The sequence below is a fragment of the Athene cunicularia genome (genome assembly GCF_003259725.1).
Source record: "Athene cunicularia isolate RWA chromosome 5 unlocalized genomic scaffold, athCun1 chr5_part3, whole genome shotgun sequence".
Lineage (NCBI taxonomy): Eukaryota > Metazoa > Chordata > Aves > Strigiformes > Strigidae > Athene > Athene cunicularia.
The window spans coordinates 1,850,278-1,876,344 of NW_020799103.1; the positions used below are offsets into that span (position 1 = coordinate 1,850,278).

The following is a 26,067-nucleotide window of genomic DNA, read 5'->3' on the forward strand; positions in this document are numbered from 1 at the left end:
CCCCCCCCTTACTGGCCCATGTGCTTCTGAGTTTCCAGATGAACAAATACAGAAGTGTGTCAGACACTCAAATCTTTCAGGAGCTCATTCACCATGATCACCTGACTACCGGAGCTGAACACTTACGTGTCCAAGTTATTGTCAAACCAATGATTTATCTACAAATGATAGGGACCCAGCAAAGTCTCCGGTTAGGTTTGCCAGGAAATCTGGAGGAAATAGAATATAGGAGGGAGACTGAAAGGAAGATGATGTTCTTTTCCACCAAGACAATACATGGTTTGGACTTCAGTCCACTAATTGCATCTTGAGTTGCATCTTGAATTGTTGCTTAATGGCATAGGTCTCATCTTGCTGTCAGTTTATCCACTGATTCTGTTTTCTGGAAGCAAAACTCCAAAACCTACTCAGGCTTCCCTTTAGAGAAATATTGGCACCTTAGTTTATTCTTGATGTTCTCATCAAATAGTCATGCAGAAGAATTGTTCTTGTGACAGTGACATGAAAATCTGTTTTCTGTATGGCTGTGATATACTTACTGAAAAAAGATTTACTAAAACTGTTGAACTTAATTTGGAATATAAATGGAAAGTACGAAAAGGTTTAATTCAGCAGATAATGGGAGAATCTGTGTCTTCTACTTAAAATGTATTAATACACTTATTAATATTTTTTTTTTCCTAGAGCATATGAATGCAAGTAAGGACCAAATAGTTGCACATCTCAGAAGCAGGATGAAAAAGAAATTCTCTGTGTAACAAAAATCAAGGGAAAAAAGTACCTATTGGTATTTCATTATCAAACTAGATAGTGTTGTAGCATATCTACAATCTTTTGTCTCTAGGTGAACTGATCATTATTCAACCTTACAAAGACTTTAGAATATGTTTTACATGCTTAAGTTAGTCTAGGAGAGTTCTGGGTGCTTTTAAGGCAAAATTAATGTGCATTTTAGAACGGGATTTGCTCAGGCAAGTAGTTAAGCCTCCATGGATTCATTGGATTCATTCATGGTGTGCTGTAGAACTTGTGTAATACACTTCCTTTGGCACAGCTTTCAGATGCATACTTATTGTTTTTTCCAACAAGTATTTTGTCATGTACTTAAATGATGGTGTCCCTTGAGAAACCTCGAAAAGTACTGGTTTCTGTTATTTGTCAGTGAAATATATTTTCCCATTTTTCTGCTGAATTTTGCTTGGTGGCTTTGGAAAACCTGGTAACTGGTCTCTTAAGTGGTCTCTGACTTTGCACACCAAAAAAAGCTTCCCCCTTAAAATTGCCTCTGTGTGGCTTTTTGTTATCCTCTTGTCTCAGTTCTGTGAGTGCTTTGTTTTCTTTTTGTGTGTGTGTGTTATGGCAATGTTTTGGAATGATGCTGTGTTGGTAAGTTTTGTGCAGATTCTCAGGTTTGTCTGTAGGAGCAGCTGGCAGGTGGATTTCAGAGACTTTCAGGAAGTAGAAAAAGGAACTTTCCAGGACTTCTAACTCCTGGAAGAATCTTGATGGCCTAGCAGGTTTCTACTTAAGAAGAAACATGAGGGATAAATACAGTTAACTTTAGTTGCCCTTTCTAGCAAACCCAATTTCATGTTGTAGTGAAGTACCGTAGTTTTCCACCTTCAAATGCAACGCAGCGTTATCCTCTTTAACTCCTCCCTGTGATGTAATTTGGCCGAGTCTTTCTTTGGCAACAGCAGGCAAGTTTCTCTTCAATCATTCTTTATGCTGTCGTTCTGTATTTTCCACACATCCTTCCAAAAGTGTACTCATCAGAATCATTTCCACATGTGAGCTAATCATTTTCTTCCACTCTTAAAAGGGGTGGTCAGTTAGTTCCTACTGTTGTGTTCTGCTTATCTTCATAGTTCTCACATTCCTTCTTTTCAGTCTGTAAACAGTCATCTCAGTACAATTATATTTGGATGGGTTTATGTATCATTCTAATACAGAACAGTTTTTCTTAAGCCTAGCTTACCTGGCTGTTGAATACCATTAATACAGGTCCTTTCTTGACTGTGCTCCTATGTATTGGAGTTTGATTTAACTCAGATGTTGAAAAAGCCTTCTATAAAAGGAGTAAACATATTCAAAGTGGCAGCTCACAAAATAAATACCACTTTGCAGACTGTTTCTTGAACAATTTTATTACACTGGAGTCTTTGTAGGTTTATTCTTGCTGTAATATCCTCACAGAAGTTAACCCGTGTGTTCTCATGTTCAGGTATGTGTTTGCTAGGCAAGTTGTATGTATGCTTAGCATTGAGCTTATCATCTCTCCCCCTTTGTACAGTGCTGGTACTTGTTTGACTCCTTGAATCACCTTACTGTGATCTACTCAGACTTGTAGCAGGATTAGTTTTAATCTAGTTTGTATCTCTGAACACTTCACCGTGGGGTTAGATAAGTGCCAGTGCTATATGGAAGTGCACAGCTGAAAGCTGAAGCTAGAAGGTTAACAACTCTTGCGGTCAGACTTCAGTCACAGAGCGTTAAATGTTTAGATTTACAGCTTCTCTTCTAATAAAAAACGTAATAATTCTGTATTGTGAATCTCCCAAAGAGAGGTCTACGCTGCATTGTAAAAATCCAGATAGCCCCATATTAGACAAACTAGCCAACTGATTCATACAGTTAGTGTTTGTAATCAAAGCAAGGATTGATAGCATTGTTTCTGGCAACCTCCACTCAGCTTTGTCTCTGTTACACTAGTCAGGGGCTGTATCAGTTATGTGATGGCAGAAGAGACTCTTACTGGTGAGAGCCAAGTGGTGCAGGTTGGTCTCTTTAGCACAGAGGAACAAATCTGAATGAATCTGGGATCAGTCTTAAGATAAAACTTAGGTATTTATCTCAATGCTACCCTGTGCTCGAGTAGAAGGAAGCTGAAGGACACACAGCTTCAGCTGCCCTGTGAAGGAGAGGCAGGGCCGCAAAGCCTTGTAGCAGAGAGGAGAGGACCACTATAGACTTGCAGCCTCTCTTCAAAACAATTGAAAAGCTTAGGAATACTACTGGGGATTCTCATATTGTTATTCTGTAAGCACAGACAAAATGTAATACCTAAGTTTTGTTCAGCAATGCTGAAAAGGAAAGCAAACCTCGCCTTTGGTCTGGAATCTCACTAATGAAAGGGAGCAAATTGCAACACTTCTCTACTTTGAAATAATTTCAAGTTTTAATACCAACGATTTGTACAAGAACAAAATTTCAAGCACTGAGACTTAATGGAGGTAAAAGAGGGAGAGAAACCTGAGGAGCTGACATTCATATTCAGGAAAACAAAGATTTAACATGCAGATAAAGAAGGGACGCTTACATTTGCCAGTTAAGTTACTCAAGGCAAGTATTTTCTGTTTAGTCAGTTATTTCAGAATTTATTGAATGGAAACTTAAGCTTGTACCTCTAGGGACCAAGAATAAATTCAGCACATATGGAAGAGGAGACAGAAGCCTTGAAGACAGCTGAAGGGGCTTCAGCAGATCTCCTTAAAAAACATTTCAGTTGAGCACCAGATGAGTGACTGAGGCAAACACGCATACAAAAAGGCTATCTATTTCTCTGTTAGACAGGGCAAAATAGTGCATGAGACTCTAGATCATCTTCTGAAGTGAACATTGCAGAAAAACAGGACTCAGAAATATTTATATCTGGTGATTAGTATCTGGTCCTCTGAAATACGTGATTCTTTTCTATTCTAAGCATGTTTGTCTGGTTGGTATTTTCCCCATGTGTTATCAGTAACGGTTTCCCTGGTTTGCTGGCTCCTTTTGGCCTTTTTAAGAGAATTGTGAGCTCTACTTGATGATTTGAAATTTAATTTCATACTGTAGGCAAGACTTGAGGTGAGTGGAGAACGGTGTGTATTAACGTGGTTCCCTGCTCGGTGCTGTTGTTTCTAGGCACTGCACAGGAATTTAGGTGTTTAAACTGGGTTTGAAATTACACTTGCAAAAGCAGGTACCTAACATATAAATCCTGTTTCCTATATTAGACTATTATTTTCTGATAAGCTAAGCTTTTACGTTTGCCTTGCTAAACGCAGTGTAATGTGTACTGAGTGAATTTAAATCTTCCACCTGGTATTAAGTGATGTTACGGTGATAACTGCAGGTTAGTTGACCTAAACCAGAGGTAACATGGAAAGGTTTTTTTGAGGCTGTTGCATACTTTACACTTTGACTATGGGAATTCCACGTGTGTCACACTTGTAAGTAGAAGTTACCTCAGTTTCTAAGTATTCAGAGGTAGTGTTCTTTTGCTGACACTGAAAGGTCAGAGAGTGACCATTGCATGCCGTAACAAAAACCCAGTTCCTGTAGAGTCCTGTCTTGAGCAGTGGCTGTGAGTGCCTGCTTGGTGAAGAGTAAAATTAGGGCAAGCATGCGTCCTCTGATACTGGCCCACAGTTACTTTCAGCTCAGGGACTTTGCGAGCCAGCTGTGGTGGTAACCCTCAGCAGAATTCCTTTCCATGAACTGGTCCTACCTCTTTGGAAACCACATGACATTCTAGCCTTCCTGTTACTTGGCAGAGAGTTCCCACAGCCTACCACCTCGTGTGAAGAGATGTGTTGTTTTCAGCCTTTCGGCCAAGCTTTGTTTCATACTCCTCTGACATTTGATGATTCTGCAGACCTTGGTCCTTCCAGTTTTCTGAGCTGAAGAGTGCTGTCTTCATTGTTCCTTTTGCAGAACTCATTGCCTGTCTTGTTCCACTGAGTGAAACTAGAAAGTTTTCCATTTTCTAATAAATGTAATTGCCGTGGATTTGTTGAATGTTATCCAAGTCGTCCTCCGTACTGTTCAGAAGCTGTAAATAATTATGAGCATCTGTAAGTGGTAACTAAGGGACCGCGTTATTAATATTTGGCACAAGTCCGCTACTTGCGGAAATAAGATCATCTAAACCTACTTAAACTTTTTGTGGAGGAATGTGAACTGTCTAGTGATCCTTCCTAGGCCCTTTGGGATCGGACTGTGTAGGTTGTGGAATGTTCTCTTTTGGAATAAAACAATGGGTTGGAAAAACTTCTGCTTGCAACTGTTAGTCAGATGTCCCTTTGCTCTGTATTGCATCTCCTCTTTGTTTGGAGGGGGAGGGTGTTGTTTCATGGGTGGATCCTTGATCCAAGCAAAAGCAATCATTAACAAAAAATTAAAAAATGCAGCCTTCTACCAAGAGTCCTTTTGTGGTGTGTGTGTGGCTGTGGGTTTTTTTTTTTTACTGAACAAGTTTTCTTTCTCTTTTGCCCATGTTTGGTGTTGGCAGGATTTTTTTAATCTTTTTTTTTTTTTGTGTGTGTGTGTGTGGATGACACACTGTTCCTCCCCACTTGCTATATTTTTTTTTTTTTTTTTTTTTTTGGTAACAGTCAAGATGTCTGCAAAGCATAAGGGCCCTATTAAGTGAATTGTTGCTGTTCCCTGATCATTCCTCTGCCTTTATTAAGGGCTGTCATGGTTTGGTAATGTGAGATTTTTGTTCTAAAATACAACAGCAATTTTAGAACACTTTTTCAGTTTCAGTTGTACTGTAAAAGTACACATTCAAACCTGACTGTTGATTTAAATTAGAAATGATAGATTAAAAAGCCTGTCTGGAAAAATGCAAGTCTGAGGCCGGCATCCAGATCTGCCTCTGGCAGCTCAGTGTCACAGGTTTGGAAACTCGGTGGTTCTCGCCATCAGCATTCATGTATAGATGCACAAAAAAAAGGAGTATGTTTATCAGCCATTTCTGTGAAGGGCTTTCCTATTGCCGTCGGCCTTTCTCAAGCAAATAAAGCTTAGACTCCCGCTGAAGCAATGAGCGGATAGGCGTGCTCCTGTACTGCTCCTCTGTGTTCATAACTTGTCATTCACAGCAGAACAAACTCCTGAGAAGAGAAAATGTCATGGTGAAGGTGTGCATCAGTAGAAAGGTGTCGGCGCACTTTGCCTTGCTCAAACCATGCAGAGATTTGCACATTGGAAGCAAATACTGCCGGAGTGCCGTGAATAAGCTGAAGGCGCAGTTGAAGGATGTAACAGCCCTATTTTAGCCACTTGCTGCTGTTGAAAGGGACAGTTCTGTTCCGTCCCCTCCTCTGGTATGTCTCACCCCCTTGCTTTGCGCGGGTTCTGGCTATCATCTGACCTTTCAGTAAGACCGTTGAGCTTGCTAACCCCCTAGAATACTGTGCTTTCTGTTGTCATCATTCAGCCTGATGAGCAGATTGATTCAACACACAGTACAGACAGGCTCTGGGGACTGTATAAAGTGTGTGCTGGAGTACTGGAAGGGAAATCTGGGGGAAGGGTGACAAGGAAGAGAAGAAAAACCAGAGTGAAGCCATCCCTTTGTTGGCTCTAAGGTGTTATATCAGCTCTTCCCTGGAACTTTGCTGTGAGGTTTTCAACAGTATCTCGTGCTTATCCTGAGCTAGACAAATAGGACTTTTTTCCAAGCCATATAGCTGTTATCAAGGTACTTACCACTCTGGACATGAATTCAAAAGACGGGAAATACTCTGCGTGGTTTCTCCCTCATTTATCATGTGGTTTGCTCCTCCAAGTCTTACTTTGAACGCTGTGATTTACAGAGCCTCAGAAGCAAAAATTTCCTAGATGCTGGCTTTAGTGAAGTGCACATTGTGTGGTATTTGGGGCTCACCTTGGAGATGTCACACTGCATAGAAATTCCAGTTTATCCAAGTAAGAAGAGAAACATAAAAAGTAGATGGTGTTGTGGCAGAAGACAAGAGGATGTCACTTGGGCATTCAGTCTACGGTATGATGACACAACTAGCTTTAGTTTCAATGTCCCGTTAAAGGATTTTTTTGTTGTCATTTTGGTTTTGCAGTCACTTGAAACTGGTGAAAGGGTGATGTGAGACTGGAAGAAGCTGTACTGCAGTCGTGCTTGCCTTGTCCTGCAGCAGCGCTAAGCACTGCTGTTGGTTGGGCGCTGAATGGATAGTCTGTAGTAATGCTGCTCATAATGCACTGTATCGGTATTAGTGCTGGCCCCAGGGGGTCTTGGGGACTTGCCCTACTTGTCAGTGTTCACTGTTGCCGCGGCTCCCAACTGCTTTGTGTGGATGTCTCTGAAGAGCAGGGTATCGGATAATGCCACAGTATGAGCTGTCAGAACTCTGAAGCGCTGCCTTTCTCAGAGTTAGCAGCAGATCACTCATTTAAACAGGATTTCAGAAACGGGAAAAGTTATTTCTGAAACATTGAACAAGACGGAAAATGGCACATGTATAATTTTTAAATGTTTTTGTCTTTGCATGTTTTACAGAAAACATGCAAATTCTAAATTGTCCCGGTGTCTCAGTTTTCACTAGTTTCATTGGATTTAAATGGCAAATAGTGTGACTTCAGGAAACCAAACTGCTGAGTTTATTTATGTTCGTGTTTATTGCTACTCCACATATATCAAAGGCACTCCAGATGCAGAGACGGGTAGCTGAGGCTATTGGCGTGAGTGTCTGCGGGGAGGGGTTATTTTCTTAAAACTGGAAATTTATCAATCTAGGTTGTAATTTCTCCATTTCCACACACAAACTTTGTTAGCTTAATACTACAGTAGCGATGCCATCATTGTATGTTCTTCTGCAGGTTTTTTTTTTTTAGCAGGCTACCTACTCATATAGTTAACAAAAAGCTGTGATGCTTCCCTATCCAAAAACTAGTGGTATAGTGGGAGAAGAAAAATTAAGTTGAGCCTCTAATATAGTACTGAGATAGTCTGAAGGAAGAAATATTGATGTTCATATGGATGTGATGCATATGTATTTGACAGCTTATTTTGTGTAAAGTTAAGTCAAAAAGAGCTTTTAAGAAATCGGGGGGGGAGGGGGGGGGAAATGAGCTCGTCAGGGATATGTGTGCTAGAGGAAACAGTGGGGAGGCAGCCAAGGGGGGAATACCCCAGCTTGGTTACAGGCGGGCTGAGACTATCTTCCTTTCCCAAGGCTTACTTCAGGGTCCAAGGGAAGCTGACAGCCTGTCAACTTTTCTTTGTCAGGCTGGCAGAGTGCTGAGAGCAGGGACAGCTTCTTCCAGCCAGAGATGGAATTCAGCAGGACCAGAGGGAGTGCACAAAAACTGGAAAGTATTAACTATAAATATAACCACCTGTGTCTACACTCCTTTTTGTCATATTTTTGCCCTTTTGTTTCTCTGCTTTGTTCCCTGAAGATATAAAGTCTTTAGCTATAGCTTGTTGGGCGATAGATCTCTGAATGAAAGGTCTTGCATGCCAAAGGCATTTGGGTTTGTTGTAGTAATAATGTGACCGAAAAACAGAATCAGCTGTATGAAGCATGTCTAACAATATTTGGACCAGGTGATTCAGCCCAAAGGAAAATGTGGGGGAAAATAGGTTTGTCACCTTAATAAATGCACTTCAGACACTAGAAGTGTGTAGTGGTTCAACCTATTAAACTGAAAAATGGCTAACACCCCGTCATACATAAACTTTAGAAGCCGAGTGAGGAAATATTACTTGAGTAGTATTAGTCATGCCAGAGCTTGAATGTATTGTCTAGTTTTGAAGCCTACAATGCTCCAGTATGAGGAGGGGTGAGAAAAATGAAAAGCTGAGAAAAGTGCAGAAAGATTTGGTGATGGGAAGGTGGAGTAACAGTTAAGAGTACTGAAATGGTTCTCTTGTCAGAGAAGAGTGGATTGAGGTAAAGCTTGTTCTCACTTGAAATCTTTAAAGCAAGACATCCTATTGCAAGTTATATTAAAGCCCAAAGCAGTAGTTACAAGCTTGAGGAATAAATCCTAGGATGGGTTCCGTGGTGTGCCAACTGTGAGTGGGCTCTGACATAGAGCTCCTACAAGTCAGTGAGGAAGGGTTTTGCTAGGCTGGTGTTTCATATGCGTACCTTTTCGAAGATGTGGTTGTTAGAATTTCTTGTGAGAGGATTTTTCCTTCCTGCCACTGAAAGACAGCTTTAGAGATTATGAACTACAGGAAGAGTATTTGCCAAATTGTGATGATACAGGAGCTTCACTCACCTACAGTAAGGAATGAAACTTGCCCAGAACATATCACAGCCATAAGACTGACAATGAACAGTTAGGCTTTTGGACGTTTGTTCATAAACTCTAAATTAGAAGTTGTAGATTTAGCTGCATGAAACTTCACTTGTTCAGTTTGGGTAATTGAAGGGTTAAGATATCACTAAAACATGTAACTAAAGCATCTGTCTGCTATAAACTAGTGCCTTGTATTTAGGAGTCAGATGAAATCTTGAGCCGGAAAGCTGCATCTTTCGGACTGCAAAGGGTTGGCATTCCCAGGTGTGAGGCAAAGCACTGATGTGGACATTCCCATTGCTTGTGCGAGCCTGAGGAGTGAGTTAACTGGCTACCTACTTGTTATCTGTCTGCTTTTCCTGCTTTGGAAATGTCAGTCCAGGTTGTGTACAGTCCTCTTAAGGAGAAATTAGTGATTTTAAAAGAACTTTTGCTTTGAAGTTGACTACAGTGCAGCACAAGATAAGACATCTCATTTTCCTGATAGATCACAAGCAGCTTGTACAACTGGGGAGACTTCACAGAACCACTACCTCCTCACTTGAGAGGGTGTTTGTGGTTTTCTCTGGGGTTTTTTTGTTTGTTTGTGTGTTTAAGGTTTCTGATCAAAGCAGGCTGGAAGTACATAAGCTACTAAAGTAGTGAACAATAGCTTTGATTAGGTTTTTACTTAAAGCATATTAATGCTGGATAATTGATTTACCCACACAGTAGGATGGATCTCTGGCCTTTACACCCCACCTCATAGGCATCCCCCCCTCTTCCCTCCAAATCGTTTGGATGGCTTAGTGTTGATGAACAGGATTGCATTCAGTGGCTGGGAAACGGTACATCCTTTACACACTGGAGGCTGGACCTGGCTTGGAAACTCAGTTTGAGAACTTCAACTAAGCGTCTATTTCAAAAGTTGAGGGAGTAGATTGTTGTTGTTGTTTACTTCGACTGTGTATGGGTCTGTCATTGTGAAAAGAGTAATTGATTTTGTTGTTAAATGAGTAGAATTAGATATCTGGCCCAAAGGACTTAAAGTTTCTGTTGTCTATTAATTTTAAGTCTTTCCCACCCCCTCTCCAGTGTTGAAAAAATAATACTTTGTTCCTTCCCACACACACAGAGTCTTCTGAAGGATTGGAATAAATGAATGCTAAATATTACATCTTAACACAGATTTTGTGAACTTACTTTACCAGCATTTAACATTGGTGGACCCTATTTTTAGATGCAAAATATAATTGTTTTGTGGATAACTTACACTACGGAAATTCTGGGGTGCTGTGCTGAACAAAATGTGTGCAGCACTGTCTTTAAGTTGGTTTGGGTTTTTTGTTTGTTGGGGATTTTTGAAATAAAGCACATTATGCTCCGTCATCTTCTTACAAGCGGCTGTTCTCAGAATAACTGTTTTTTATTCCATTTCAGTTTTATCCATTTCCAGTGAAATCCAACTGGTTGGTTTTGATCAGCAGGACCTGTTGAAAAAAGGCCTCCAAAGGCATGAAGGAGTGTGCGAACTGCGAGCGGATCTTGCGTCAATAGTTATACCTGGGTGTAATTTTTAGTGTCATTTTTCTTACTCTGTAGAGGATCAGCTGTTACCTTACAGATTTTGTATGACAGCTATGCTTTTTCGTAAAAGCCTCCTTAAAATATCCGTCATCTTGACATTTGAGATGAAATCTGAAAATAATGTTCCTAGAATACCTGTGGGGATCTTGGTGTGGTTGTAAAATGTCATAAGGCACGCAGTAAAAGGTTTGTGCAGCTCTGAGGCAGAATTCACTAGTTCCTGCACTAAGCAGAGCCATCTGAACTGGTTACTCTTGTTCTGGCCACTGTGGCTGAGCTTAGGAATTACTTCAGCACTGATACAGTTTTACTCAATATCTAGTGATGTGAGGACTGGTACTTGTTGCTTCCAGAAGTCCTTAGAGAGGCTGTGGTTTGCTTGCTGTGTAAGTAACAGCCATGTTTGGTAGGTGTGCTGCAGAAATCCCTTGAAACCTGGTCTTCCAAAAAAGAGGGGTCCATTTTGTTTTCCCTGTGGAAGCAGTTTCTGGAAACCTAAGGAGTACGTGTGCTGGAGGATTGATTATTGAAGCAGGGCAGGTTCCTTTGGTAACAGCAGCATGTTAGTACTGGTTTCCCATAATGTGCATCACCGTCTTTTCACAAGGCCTTGATTAGTTCCCTTGTAATGTTTCCTTTTGATGGCTGCCCAAAGTGAAATATCCAAACAGGCCAACATAAGCTTGCTTCAAAGAATAAGAGCTCAAAGGGTCTAATCTTGGCTGATGAGAAGCTTATACTAGATCAAGCTTTCAATAATGATTGCAAACTAGCAAGCTTTGTTGAAACACTCTTTTAGCTGGGATTCACTGAATAGTAGAAAGGCAAATGGTCTTGAGACATGAGAGGAAATGAAATCTCCTGTCTGAGGGCCAACCAGTCAGTCGGGATGCTGCTTCTGCTGATGGTACGGTTCCCAGGCCCAGTGTCTCTTCTATAGAACTGTATGATACTTTTAGCTGTATCACTAGAGGTACGCACCAGTCCCCTACTAGGGAGGGAAATAATTCATCCAGAGCACAGACAGACCCCTTCTGGTCTGAACAGGTTTGATTCCTGGAAATGGCATGGCTTGGCTTTGCTTTTGTTCCAGTTTTCATTTTCTGCCGTGGAGATGGTCCGTATCTCCATCCATAAGGCCTTCCCATGGGACTGTGCCAGCCTTGAAGCAAACGTTGGTTTGCTTCACTGAGAGGAGAACACGGGCTAGGATTTTGAGAGGTTGTTAAATCTGTCCAGTTCTCTTTCAAGATCCAGCCTCTTTTCCTTTCTTTCTGTCTGGAGCTTCATACTTAGAGATGCAGACAATATAAACCAGGGAGGAGTGACTGATACACCCCACGGGTGTGCTACCAATCAGAGGAATCTCTAGAGGCCAGAGAAAAGGGTCCACAAGAACATTATGAAGAACCTTATAAAGTTCAGCAGAGAGAGATTTCAAGTCCTGTACCTGGAGAGAAAAAAACCCTCATGCGCCAGTACAGACATGGGGCTGATCAGCTTGGCAGAAAAGATCTCGGGGGTGGGTGCATGAGCCAGTAGCAGTGCCCTTTGTTAAAATATCTGGAAGTAAAGTTTTAAGTACTTCCCCTTTTAAGCAAGGAGAGGTGGGCTCTGAGGCCCCTCTTGAACCGCGAGTCTTCAGTGCTCTATGAGCAAGATAGAACTCAGAATATTGTCGTGTGGCTCCGTTACTACTATGGCAGTCTGGAAAACTGGGAGGCGATGCCAAGATATGACTGGCTCTGCCTTTTCTCAGCGACGCTAGTGATGAACAGACTTGGTTTCAGTAGGGGAGTGCATGTAGACAGTATATTAAGAAACTGCCTTTACATTAACTTCCTGGGGCTGAAAGATGTTCTTTGTGCCTGTGGAGTTTTTCTTCTGTTTATTGGAGACTTTTTTTTTTTTTTTCCCACCCCTATGTCAAAATGATTCATCTTGTAGCTTTGTGGCTGGTTTAAATTCATGGGCTGCTTCCCTCCAGCCTGCTACTTTTTCCTTAGGAAAGATGGGGAGCAGGTGTAGTGGCAGTAAGTCACTTGAGCGGGGGAAGGCTGTGCCTCTGCCCTCCCCGGAGCGGGGCCCCCTTGCCAGGGGCTGGGCAGCTGCCGTGGCTGAGGTGAGAGGTGCGGGAGGCTGCTGGGTCGCTGCTGCTCCGCGTAGTTAAGGACAGGGTCCAAACTGATGTCGCTAAGAGCTTGGGTGGGGAAGGGTTCCAAAACTCAGACATGGATCAGGGGCTGCCAGGGGCTGGCAAACACGCAGATGGGCGAGTGGTAGAAGGATGACCTCAACAAGCAAACCAGGGTAGAATTGCTTCTTTGCTCCCGGGGGCGTGGTGAGATGCATCTGCATGTGAGAGGAAGCCATGGGGCTTTTTATCTTCTGGGAGTACAAAGTGTTCTTGCAAATAATATTAGGGAGTTCAAGGAACACAAATGTGCCATTAAACCAACACAGTATCAATACATCGGGCAAATACGAAGTCTTCTGACAGCTGCTCCTTAGCTACTGAAGGGAAAGGAAAATACCGCTGCTTTAGTTCAAAGACCTTCCTTTGATTCTCACAGAGTATATCATAATAAAGATTCTGATGTAGGAAAGGCTTGTTTCCTGCAGCAGCCATGCCCATGCGTGCCGGTGTGCATCTTGAAATCATCTTCGGGACGCGGGCAGTCCTTGGACTGCTGAGCAGAAACCTCCCACCGTGGCTGACTGTGCACACCTGGAGGACACGAACATCTACACCGCCTCCCCAAGAAATACAGGCCGTGGAGTCACAGCATCCTCTTCTCTTACTAGTTCGTACTGTGACAGTTACCGCTGGAGATGGAATACTGCTGTGTAGGGGAGTAGATGATTTCCATTTTGTAGCTGGTTTTGGTTCAGTCATTGCGCACAGGGACAATGAGTATCTTATCAATTACTTCTTAGGGAAACCACACCACAGTCTTCCCCTGTCATTGTGAAATAGTGCTTGCAAGACATGAGACACTTCTGATTCATAAAGTTATGAATTGCGTTTCTTTTAGAACAAATATGTTGAAGATGGTTGACTCTTGCCTAGGGCTAACTGAAACTGCTGGTGCTTGTGTAAAGAGGTCTTGACTCCCGGATGGGTGCTTGGCAGACGTAGTTGACCTACTTTAGCTCTGACCTTGATTTGCTCAGAGGTGTTTATGTACTCGTGATCAGCTTTGCTGCATGATTAAGCTAGTCACGTGTCATCTAACTTTTTTTTTTTTTTTAAGGGATGAACAGTAAGATTTGTTTTTACTGTCTCATTAGCCTTGTTACAGGGGGTTGGAAAAAAAATTGAATGCAAGGGAGGGGAAGCCTGAAGGAAGTAGTCCCAAACAGGCTGTGACATGAGACGCTGCCATGTGATACAGTGGCAAAATATCATTTGATTCTCACTTACAGGAGAATTTAATCAGGAAGTGGACTACATGGCATTTTTTCAAGTAGGTCCTTGGAGTACTTTGGCAACAGGCTGGGCATCGTAAATGGAAGATTTGAACTTTGCTTATATACATGGGTAACTTTCGCGTTCTTTCTCATAGAGAGGGTTTGGGTGGTTTTTTTTTTTTTTTGGCAGCTGGAGCGTGAAAAGATACTAAAATATTCTGTTTCTCAGAACTTTAAGAAAGCCTTGCAACAAAACATTTCTCTGAACTGTTCACTATTTATTATACGTTTATTTTTAAAGCATGCTGACTTTTGCTCTGATCATTGGGTTGACATTTTCTTAAATTTAAACCTCATTTCAAGAGACATGCGTGATTCGTAACTCATAATGCTAAAATGTAGGACCGTGGTTGTTAGAACTGGGATAAGTATTTGGGACATGGTACAGAAACGGCTGACTTGAAAGGACATTGAGAATTCTGTTTTTTATGTAATTTTGTTCTGCTTAAATGGTCAAGACACTTAAAATAACTGCTTTGAAACTATCAAATATAGACACTTGGTTATCATTTAAAATAGCAGCACAGTTGAATGGATACTTGATTTTTTTTATTTTTTTTTATTTTTTTTCCTGTAAAACTGCTTTGAAATTTTTGTTTTCAGATGAACCACAGAGCAGTTTTGGGGTTTTTTTGCATTAAAGCATACCAGTGACTTGTGCAGTGTTCTGATTATGAAGTTCAAATGCTGACTGTTGTAGGCATTCTTAGAGGGAAAAAAGACAGTGTTAAACTTGTGAACCCTTTTTTTCCCATGTTTGCTTTTTTAGATTCTAGCTCATCCCAACCTTCTGTCTGAGGTCATCATAACTGGTCCATGAAATTACATTAGGCAGTAAAATATGAGCTCAACAAGTATGCTCACATATTAGAGGTGTTCAGGCACTTTTGAAAGTTAATTGTGAGTGGTTGGGCCAGAAATTTTAGAAAATACTTGTACAGTGCTTGGGTTTTATATTAGGTTCCAAGACTGAATCATGGATGCGTACTAACTGGACAGCATGAAGAAGAGGCATTGTTAGGTAGTTTGATGTGACAGTACTCTTATGACTGGATCCGTAGGGCTTAGCAACAGACCACACAGTTCAGCTATAACTTCTACACGTCAACCAAGGCTGCAGATAATGTTTTTGGATCTGAACCAAGCACAGAGAAATGGTCAGTGGTTTAACTGGTGGCTTGTAAATGAAGCTGCAGTAATCTCATAAACCACAGGAGCATAATAACTACTGAGTTGGTAGTTGTTGGACTACTTTGAGTAAGAGAAACAGCAGACAACTAGGAAAAGGATGATAGAGGAAGAAAGTAAGGCCTGATCTACAATAAACTGTATCGGTGTCAACGAAAACTTTGTAAACTGTGGGTATCGATTCAATAGCAATTTATCATTTGACTTAAATTTGTACCGGGGTTGCTTTTGTCACTGACCTTTTGATGCCAGCTGGCCTCTTAACTTGCCTGTACCAGTTCATCCACACATTTGCAAATATTTGGCTCCTTTTTCATTTTTGAGAAGGGACCACAGAGAGGTCGTCATGTGAGATGGACAGGGAGCCCTCAGCAGCAGTTTGGAAGCTCTGCTTCTAGAACAGTGATCCTCTGTTCAGAAGTTGGTGGTATTAAGGCAATGACTTGCCCGACCTTAGATTTAAGAGCTGTGATCCTGACTTATTACTGTAACAGGACCAGCAATTTAGGTAATTTAAGCTTCTGAAATAAATTCTGAATTTGGTAATTATGCCATTGACTTTGGATTTTGTGAGGTTTCTGTTGGCTTATAACTCTTTAAAATGTCTATGAATGCAATTTAGTAAATCAGTTATAATGTGGTCATGTTGACAGAATACTAGTTGGTTGACTTGTGAAACTTCTGAGTGTTGCGGGAGCTGGCTGACCTGTGTAATTGGGAAGTTTGCTGTCGTCACAGGTTGGAAAGGCAGTCGTGATGTTCGCAGATGCATTAACCAGCAAACGGTGTATCCAAAAAACTTCCAGAGATTTTTGCAAGAGGCAGCCTTCGAACAGTTTTTAAGTCTTGCATAATAAGTTTTGCTGGAAAAGCGTGTTCTGTGTCAGCAGCCTGGAAGGGAAGGACATCCACGTGCAGACCTGCCACTAAGTTTACAGTGTAGTTGAGAGACACAGTTGAGGACCTGAGTTACAGTATGGGGTATGGATTTTATTTAGAACTTGAAGCATGCAGGATAGAATAATGTTTAATCCCTTTTCCTTTGAAATGCCAGCTGCTGTTACGAGGGAAATAAAATAGTAAGCCAAGCCTAAACTGCCTGACTTCTATGGGCACGTTAAAAGTGAGGCAGCCAGGAGGGAAGGAATAAGTCTGTCTTTTGCACTGTAATAGCAGTTTGACTCATTCTGGTCACATCTGACAGCAAATGTATTTAGTTCTGATCATTGTCTGTGAGCAAAGGGGTTGTAGGCAAAGACCAAAGAATGATAAGCAGTGCCCAGAAGGAAGTGATGCTGAAGAGATTCCTTCTGTTCCAAAGCTCGGCCCACTGGAGATGCATATCCCAACATCTAACCCTTCTGATGATGGATCAAATTTCTATACAAGGAAATTAAAATTTGATCCTTTCATAGAAAATATCTATTTGCTGTTGGAAACTGTGTCTGAAGCAATTCTTCTAAACAAACTTGTTTTGAAAGTGTTTTTTAACCTTGCTGGTTTTCTTCCCATTCAGGTTTTTGAAAGTACTTGACTAACAGAATATGAGGCATGGAAGAGTTTTAAGGTGATTAGCTGCCTCAGGCTGAGCAACATCATCTTTCCCCAGGTGGATCTAGGCTTCCAAGACAGAATTTCAGGTAAAAAAAAAAATCCGTTTCACAGTTGATGCCATCTAGTAATGAATAAACTTTTTGCAGGGTTTCTTTCAACAATATAATTATTTGCAGTCTAGAGGATTAAAATGTGTATGCTTTGGATGAAAAAGCTGATTAGATTCGTTTGTACCTTTAACTAGTAGTCTTAGACCTTCATTGGGTTATTATTTCTTTATTTGTGGGGTCTGCTGTGGTGGAGGTGTTTGTTTAACCTGATTTTCTATGGAAATCTGAATTCTGTACCATGAAATTCAGTGGAATTAGAACTCTCAAAGCTTATGACCTTTCGTAATACGATCTTCAAATGGAGAGACACGCTACTGTTCCCAGTCAGGGAAAGACAGGCAGAACTTACTCTTTCTGTTAGGTAGAAACAGTTGGCTGGCCAGTTAACATAAGAGTAAACCTGGTTTAGTTTAAGATTGTGCTGACAATCCTTTAAAACAATTGTGTTAAGTGACGTGATTTGAGGATGGTCATGGTTTGTGTGCAATATTCACTAGACCACTAACTGGAAAAGGAGAATTTGCCTGTTAGGTGTTTTACAGCAAAAGGAAAACACAGAATTATTATTCCCCCCCCCCGTTTTTAAGAATATTAAGTTTTGAGATTTGTTTTTTGGTTAAAAATATGTAAGCTTCTGCTTCTATTAATGCAGTGGGGGTTTGGTGGTTTTCTTTTGGTTTTCTTTTTTTCCTATTGTTAGGCAATCCAATGGCAGACCAAAGGATGGACATATCTTCTACAATTAGTGACTTTATGTCACCAGACCCTGCTGACTTGATCTCCAGTTCCCTTAGCACTTCAGGAATGGATTGTAATAGGAAAAGAAAGGGAAGCTCGACTGATTATCAGTAAGTTGGATTTTGCTTCACTTAACACTGCTAAAAAGAGGTTGTTAATACACAATACAGCAGAGGAGATGGTAGAAATCTTTCTAGCATTTTTTAAATAACCTTTTCTTGACAACCTGTCGTAAAGGTTTTAATAAAGAAAAAAACCTACCATGCATTAATATTTAATAATAAAAATAAAGCCTTCATCTTGGTGCAGCTAGAATTGAGGGCTATCAGATGACGTTGGGCTGAAGAAAGAAACCTTTGGCTGATGGGGGGCGGAAATTAATGCTGATGAAGTGTACAGTGTGAAGGTGGAGTATATTGCCCATTTATATGTAGAAAATAGAATGTCTGACTAGCGGGAGGGAAGATAATGAAGTCATTAAAAAGCAGAAGTAAAACTGGGAATAGTTCCTTTTCTTCACCTATTTTTTTTTTTCCTTTTTAGTCACTTCCTATCAGTGTGATGCCAACCTTTGCCTGATGAAGCTATTTTAGTGTCCCAGTTGAACATGAATCTGAATAGCCTCTGGTTTGAGGCAGTGGATCTGCCTTTCATTTAATCAACTGATTTAATCTTATATTGGTCCTTGACTGTAGGCTATTATTACTGACAAAACCAAAACTTTGTTTCTTCTGAATCAGTGGTATAATGTGATTGTTGTTTCAAGGGAGCTGCTTCTCTTTAAGGGAAGCTTGCTAAATAGTTTCTCTCTTGGGGCAGGTATTTGAAATAGAAAGAAATCACATAGTCATAGTGAAGTTTGCTAAATTTCTGAACGCATAAGGTCTTCTACACTAGGTACACCAAGACCAACCTACTTACTCTAAGTAACTATGCAAACCTCATACATAGTGTAACTTTACAAAGTCTAGCTGCAGGGTAACTCGTGAGTGGGTCCCATCCCTTATTAATACACCTACATCGTCCATTTTTATGTAACTTAGCACAAAATTTATCATTGTGGGCTTTTGGGTTGTTGGCAGGTCTTTTTACAGGGAGGGGTAGAACTTTTAATCCATGCTGAGCATGACAATTAAGAATTAGGTTCCCTGTGTGTAGCACTTCTTTTTAGGAGAGCTGATGCGCAAAGCTTAAGTACTGTGTAAGGACCACAAACATACTGCATAGGTGCCTTCTCTAATATGCATTTAGTCTTCTCGAAAAGTACATGACCCTCTAGTTGAATCGACTGCTACACAATTCGGGGAACAGCCTCAATCTCACCAACTTCCTCTTCTCTAGAAAGGATTTCTCCATCTTTATTCTTCTGGGTAGGAAACATTGCTCAAGTCCTCTTTCCCAAAAGACAGCTTGCTCTTGTAAGTTATAATTCTGCCCTTGAGGTTGTGTGCATTTTTTAAAAATATGTGAAAGTTTCCTTGAATCTTAAGTAAAATAAGTTTACAGCAGCTGTCCGCATACCACAGTTCACGTATTGCAAAGGAAATGGTGGCTAGTGAATATTCCTATTTTAAAACAGAATTTAAGGAAGGCTTCCTTGACCCCTCCTCCTATATGTATGTATTGGTACATGTTCAGAAGTGCTACTGTTCAGCTTTGGCTGCCTGTTAACAATTCCTTTTTTACATAAGTTGTCCGAGTGTCCAGTTTTATGCTTCGTTCACCAGTGAAGTCGGGAATTAGGAAGGCAAAACCCGACTGTTGTAGTGTGGTTCTTCCTTCACCTCTCACGTACAAGCAAGCATACTGATCGGCTTTCAGCTCTCCACACCAGCTCCTTTGTCATTCTTCCTGCTGCCACTCCTCTGGGAGATTCCCGTCCAACCTATTGCAGTCACTTCAGCAAAGGTCTCTTCTCCGTACGGTCTTAGTCAAATGCTGGAATCCAAGACTTTGTGCACAGGTCTATAAATAGTTCATTTGTTTTCCCGGGAGTAGTGTTTTCAGGCAAAATAGCGTACGATAAAAAAAAACCAAACGATCCTGAAGCATTTGTAACTTACCTTGTACCTCTTAGATTTTTACTTTCTGGGTTTTTCTAAAGCTAAAATGAATTTTGTCACAACGAGCATCGTGTAGCTAAAGGTGGTGCCACAAGTGGAAAACTGATGCCTCGTTCCTGAGTCTTATTCTAGACCTGCATGCTGTTTCTTTGTGAGCATCAGCAGTGCTGTGAGACACTAAGGTAGCAACTCAGACGTGCAAACTGAGCCATGAAGAAAACCTATAGCATCATTCAAACTTTTAAAAACTAATCACAAAGATAATTGATTTAAAAGTGGAAGGAATGATATATGCAAGACTACCATGTTTATTTTTAAGAAGGCTGATAGCCAATGTTGAACAGGAGTAACTAGTATGTTAATGGCTAATACGAGAAGGTTTTTCATGAGGCTTTTATAAAATGTTGCCTCTTAACATGTTAAAGCGAAGTGGTGGTTCAGGTCACTTTACAGTCTTAAAGTGATGCCAGTGTTAGCTTGCATGTAGATTCGGTTTAACTTCCTCATGATATGATAAAGTCTGTATAAAATAAAGAATTAGCACTCTAGTACTGACTACCAGAAAATGTTCACCTGTCTGCAGGGCAGAATCAAAACCTGATAAACTTGGGATACACTTCTTAAAATTATTCTTATTACTTCTGGCCTTAAGAGTCCTCCGAAATCCCATTTATCAGACTACAAGGGCTACATGTATAAAGCACAGACCTTTCATTTCGGGAGATGAAACAGTATGCAAATCACTGAGATAACATAATTTAGGTTAGCTGTTTTACTAGGTTTTCACATTAAGTGTAATGAACTATGCCATCTTTTTTTTTTTTAAAAGCAGAATTATTCTTTGGGGAAGTAGATTAATTTTAAACAAGCTTGTTTTCTTAGAATACATTCACTGCTACTGCCTGGTTTTCATCATGCTTTTTGTTTCAAATAGAATATAAATTAGCTTGAGAATTTCAACAGAAAATATAAGACATTATTCTTATTTCCTGTATGTGGTGTACTTTATTTTTCTTTCTTTTCAGACTTGATGGCTTTCCTTTTGAGTAAGTATATATATATTTTAATAATTGGTTTAACTTGAAAAGGCAAGTAAAAACATCTTTTTCCTCCTATTTACTTAAAATTTGCAAGTGAAAATTAAACCAGAATAAGCCAGGCTTAAGAGTGTCTGTTTAAGCACAGTTGTAGAGATTTATATATATATCAAAACATTCTCATCCTAATTCTTTTGTCTAACAGTGCTGTAGTCTTAGGCTTTCAACTTATTTTACCAGATACAGCTATGAAAACTTACGCTTTCCTCCTCTCCTTATTTCAGTACTTATGGTTACAATAATAAAATGTAATAATGGGCATCCTTTTTATTCTTTATGCCTCCTTCCTTTTTTTTTTTTTTTTTTTTGTGTTGAGATGAAAGTAGACCATATATCTACACTGAAAATTGTACTAATTCAAAATGTGCCTGGTTGGTTTCATGCAGTCTCTCATTCTGTCTCTGCATTTGGCTGTCTCCAGTGGGTTGTTGGTCCAGATTATCACCATCCCTTACCCCCAAACAACTATCACAAGGCAAACTAAAGGGTAGAACACACAGGCGTCTGCACAAAGTAATTCAGGGTCACTTGTGAATTTTATGTGGGGACCTTGATAAGCATCTCTGGTTGAACTTTATAGTGAATGCAAGGTAGTAGCCCTATTTCTGATGAAGGCATGAAAAATATCTGCTTTGATATGTCCTTTTTTTTTTTTCCCCTCTAGTTAACAGAAAGCCATTTTTATAACAGATGATATCTTTGAACTGCAGCATGTTTTGCTGTCAAACACATCAAACTGTGCCATTTTGTTAGCTCTGAAGGAGACACAACTAATTTAAGAAAATGCTTTAATACTACAAAACCCGTACAACTTCTTTAGTCCTTCCAGGTTCTCGCTTTTATATTCTTACTTCTGTATTTCTGATTTAAAGACAACACGAATATTTAATTCTAATTTTAGGGTAGTTTGATAACAGTGTTGCTAATCCTGCTTAGTTTGTGATCTATTCCTTTATTCTGTTTCTGCAGGGAAGGCATGGATACAGATAAGGATGACCAACATGGAAGGTACTACTGATATTGTCACTAAAACGTCGGTGCCACAGCAGTGACACCGGATCCTGTGTGAGGACGCCCGTGTGCAGTGTCACTGTGGGCATGTGTCCCACGTTGTTTCTTTGCTGGGACAGAGGCTTAAGAATGTTTAACAAATTAAAACAGACAAACAAAACCCCCCAATAGTTTGAGCCACAGTATTGTAAACAATTATATTTTCTGAGGAAAAGTTAAATGAGTATTCAAATTTTAAAAAAATTGTTTTAATGAGGATCAGTAGGTGTGTAAGTTGGATTAAAGGAATTGGTTTTCCTTTTTTCAACACCGTAACTTTGTGATCCCATTTCCCAACAGATTGGAGTATACAGACCAACAAGGCAGGATAAAAAATGCAAGGTAATACTCTAAACAAGTATATTGAAAAGAATTATCTCTTGCCTTTTACCATACATGACTACTTGCATGTGTTTCTTATCCTGAAAATAATTTCTAGCTTTGACCTTTTATTTTTCATTTATCATTTATCATGTATAAAATGCATGTAGTTTTGTGAACATACTAATTTGGTAGGTAACTGGGGTTTAGTCACTTCATTAATTGAATCAATTGAAATCAAAGCCTGCATGTATCTGATAAGGTGTAACTCTTCATCTTGTTTCTTTGAAAACTCAATAGCGGGTTGTAAAAGTGTTAAAGTGATTCCTTAATATGAGAAAATACAAACCAAAAATTATTTAGCGTTTATCATAATTTTTGCTGATTAGGAAGAGTTTAGTTCAGAGGTATCTCAGATACTTCAGGTGGGGAGCTATAAGGATGAGTGGAAGACATTTGCCACAGTAAAAGGTAGTTGTAAGTACTTAGTACGTTCATACAGCGTATTGATTACAAATTCTTAACTGAATGCTTTATTCAGTATTCATGCCCACTGGAATTTGCTTATCTGTGACCTTTGTGAATCTAGTTATGTTTCAGTGTACATGCCAAGAAATGATGTACAGTAGAAATACTTAGGTAATTTTGTACGGTTTAGTGGATTGTTTCAGAACTGAGGATTCAGTGCACTGTATGGCCAACATTATATGTGTTTTCTGGTAAATTAGGACCACATGCTGTAGCATTTCCTATTGCTTATATTACCCAGATAACAAACATAAAATGTCTGAAGAATTCTATATGCGGATGTCCTTTTCATGAGGATAGGAAGGTAACAATTGCCAGGAGAAGGTTATTTTCTGTGGGGTTTTTTATACTGTATTTGGGATTTTTTTTTTTTAATGTGACTTATTTTCTCGTATTTTTCTGTTTTTTCTCACCACCTTTACTTGTTTAGGGAGGCTCATAGTCAAATTGAAAAAAGGCGTAGAGACAAAATGAACAGTTTTATAGATGAACTGGCATCTTTGGTACCAACGTGCAACGCCATGTCTCGGAAGCTGGATAAACTGACTGTGCTGAGGATGGCTGTCCAGCATATGAAGACATTACGTGGTGAGTTGACTGGGGAGAGAGGGGGAGAGGGATGGGGCAGGACAGGACTGGAGGAGGATGGCAAAATGGAATTTCCCCAAAGCCGTACTTTTTCACTACCTTTCTTGCCCTTTTGCCCAAAAGGAGTAAGTTAATACATTTTGGGAGGGCTTCTTTATTTAGCATTTGATACTGCGTGTTTCTTCATAGCTCACTGGTTCATGGTCCAGTATCCTGATCCAACTAGGAAATTTGTGGATCAGAAAAGAAGGTTTTTTCATCATCAGACCTGATTGATCATCACTGCTAGATTCAGCAAAGGCAAGGCAGCTGAGGCAGGTGTGGGGAGGGAACAAAGGGCTTCAGTGGCTGTGCACGGTTCCATCTTGTGTAGCACTGGGCACTGATCTTAACCAGGCAACGTGCAAAACTTGTTGGATAGAGAGGTTACATTTGAGGTGTAAGTAATATTGCTACAGAACTGCTGAGGTTTTGTGTTCATACCTTTAGCTCTGTGGGAAAGAATGGAGAGTACTTTGAAACGTCAATTTTAGTCTTTCTAACCAGTTTCTGTTACAAGCCCCCGAAGGGAAGCAGGTAGGTTTGGAAGAGTTGGGGTTGTTACAAGTGTCCGTTTGTCCTAAAGCTTCACATAAGAGAGAATCAGTGCTTGGGTACAACCAGTGATGGTGGTGAAAGCTTAAGCCTTCCAGAAATACACCCTCGAGAAAAGATAGATGCAGCTAACTTAGAGTCACTGTTCAAGTTTCTAGACGAACTGGTGTCCAATCATATTTATCCTAGTGGTTTTGAAAGGTTTTTTTCTGCCACTGTCATTTGATTAGGTTAGTCCTTCGTAGCACTTCAGTGGTTACTAATTTGACTCTCTTTTGTGTTTATGAAGCTAATAGAATAAGAAGAAATAATCTTTGATACATAGCTGCTTCATTTGTTGCTGATTTTTGGCTTTTGGCGTTGAGATGTCATTGTAACGCTACCTTTTGTCTTTGGCATGAAATGAGGAACTGATTTGTAAGTTCCTAAGTGACAACCTGTTTACGTGACCTTGTCGTTACTAAGTTCTAGAGAGAAGAAATAGTTTGAAGGTTTTTATTCTTTAATCTCTTATTTTTCATTTCTGAGATTAGACCATAAATCAAGGGCAGCATTCAGGTTAAAAAATATATGAAGGAACACCTTTATATCTCAGAAGGCATTTAATTTGCATTACTACAAAGTGCAGTATTTGCTTTTTAGCAAAAATGCTTAATCCTTTTTTTAAGTTAATACCAACAGAGCTCACAGGGATAGTAAAACCAAAAAACAACTTTCATTTTAAAGGGACACCTGCAATGAATAACAATATAAGAAGTAGTCAAAGGAAAATTGCCCCTTTAAGTGTGTATTGTTAAGTTTGTGATATGGGGATTGTTTGTTTGTTTTCTATAGGTGCTACAAACCCATACACAGAAGCAAACTATAAGCCTGCTTTTCTATCAGATGATGAATTAAAACATCTTATTCTCAGGGTATGTCTCAACTTTTAATTAAGAGATAGTAATGGCTGTGAATATAAGTCTCCCAAGACAAAATGCCAGTATTTTTCTGCCTCAGCTTAAAAATGTTCTGATTCTGGAAGATAATGAGGAAATCTGTAAGATTACTGCATGAAGTCAGTGGGTTTTAATGAGGACTAGTGTCTCCTGATTCTCTGACAAAACTGGTATTTTGATGGTAGCCGTCAGAATCTTCAATTATTTCATGGAATGAACCAAAATGGCATAAAAGATTTTTCTTGCAGACTTTCTGCAGTGGGCTGCCTTGGCAGGATTTTCATCATACAATGATACAGTGAACACCTTTTTTTGAGGTCACTGATGTGACATGACTTAGTATGTCTGGCTGCTTGCTGTATCCTTCTTTTATAGCGTGGAGAGTGTAGAGCATTTGTCAGTAGTTAAGCTCTTCTAGTAGCTTACACGATTGTGTAGCTTGTGAAGCACCGCAGTGGCCAGATGCGGCATACGCAGAATTTAATTTCTGCAGCATTTTCACTCTAAAGCTATAAAATTAGGGCCTAATCCTGCACGCTTGTATGTGACTGATAAGCAGCACTGTTGAAATGGGAATTACTTGCCTACAGGCACAAAAATAAATATCCAGGTTATGTTTGGTTTCTAAAAGGGGAACTACGGAATAAATACAGTTAAAATAATAGTTTAATTTGAAGGCATTATTAAACATAATCATAATATTATTGGACAAGACATAGATTCTTTTCTTCCCATAGAAGTGATTTTACATTCTGGGCATGATGCCCAGAATGATGCCCAAAATGTTTGCAGATGCAAAAAAACCACTTTATTGTAATTTCATATCTTGCCTGTTGACTCAGTTATCTCAGAATGTTAAGAAAGCTCTCCTAGTGTGGAAATTATACTGTATACAAAGTGTTTTTAAAGGTTATAATGATGCAATGAGGATGTACAACTTAGTAATTTACTTTTTTTCCCTCTTTCTTCCTAATTAGGCAGCAGATGGATTTCTTTTTGTTGTGGGCTGTGACAGAGGGAAGATACTGTTTGTTTCAGAATCTGTCTTCAAGATTCTCAACTACAGTCAGGTATTCTTTTCCATTTTAAGTAATGTTAGGCCTTAAAAGATGGGAAGGCTTTATTTATGATTATGCATTTATATGGAGGGGTATTTATGTGAAGAGTCTGTCTTGAAAGCTGAGATTTGTTGCAAAGAAAGAACTTTTCTCTGCCATGTCATTAG

At 39.8% G+C, this 26,067-nt stretch overlaps 1 protein-coding gene and 1 long non-coding RNA gene across 5 annotated transcripts in view; both read left to right on the forward strand.

Moving 5' to 3' along the window:
- LOC113481332 overlaps positions 1 to 26,067 on the forward strand; it is a 658,441-nt gene that overhangs the window by 569,317 nt on the left and 63,057 nt on the right. The window lies entirely within an intron of this gene.
- Positions 14,039 to 26,067, forward strand: part of ARNTL (aryl hydrocarbon receptor nuclear translocator like) — a 28,585-nt gene continuing 16,556 nt past the window's right edge. The window contains exons 1-9 of one of the 4 annotated variants that reach the window (XM_026850858.1): positions 14,039 to 14,143; positions 16,778 to 16,901; positions 17,626 to 17,773; positions 20,752 to 20,772; positions 21,793 to 21,831; positions 22,174 to 22,215; positions 23,153 to 23,310; positions 24,739 to 24,818; positions 25,820 to 25,912. In XM_026850858.1, the coding sequence (XP_026706659.1) occupies positions 17,634 to 17,773; positions 20,752 to 20,772; positions 21,793 to 21,831; positions 22,174 to 22,215; positions 23,153 to 23,310; positions 24,739 to 24,818; positions 25,820 to 25,912 (573 nt within the window). In that variant the 5' untranslated portion in view covers positions 14,039 to 14,143; positions 16,778 to 16,901; positions 17,626 to 17,633. The remainder of the gene's footprint in view (positions 14,144 to 16,777; positions 16,902 to 17,625; positions 17,774 to 20,751; positions 20,773 to 21,792; positions 21,832 to 22,173; positions 22,216 to 23,152; positions 23,311 to 24,738; positions 24,819 to 25,819; positions 25,913 to 26,067) is intronic. The other 3 variants (XM_026850857.1, XM_026850860.1, XM_026850859.1) reach the window with 3 other exon arrangements.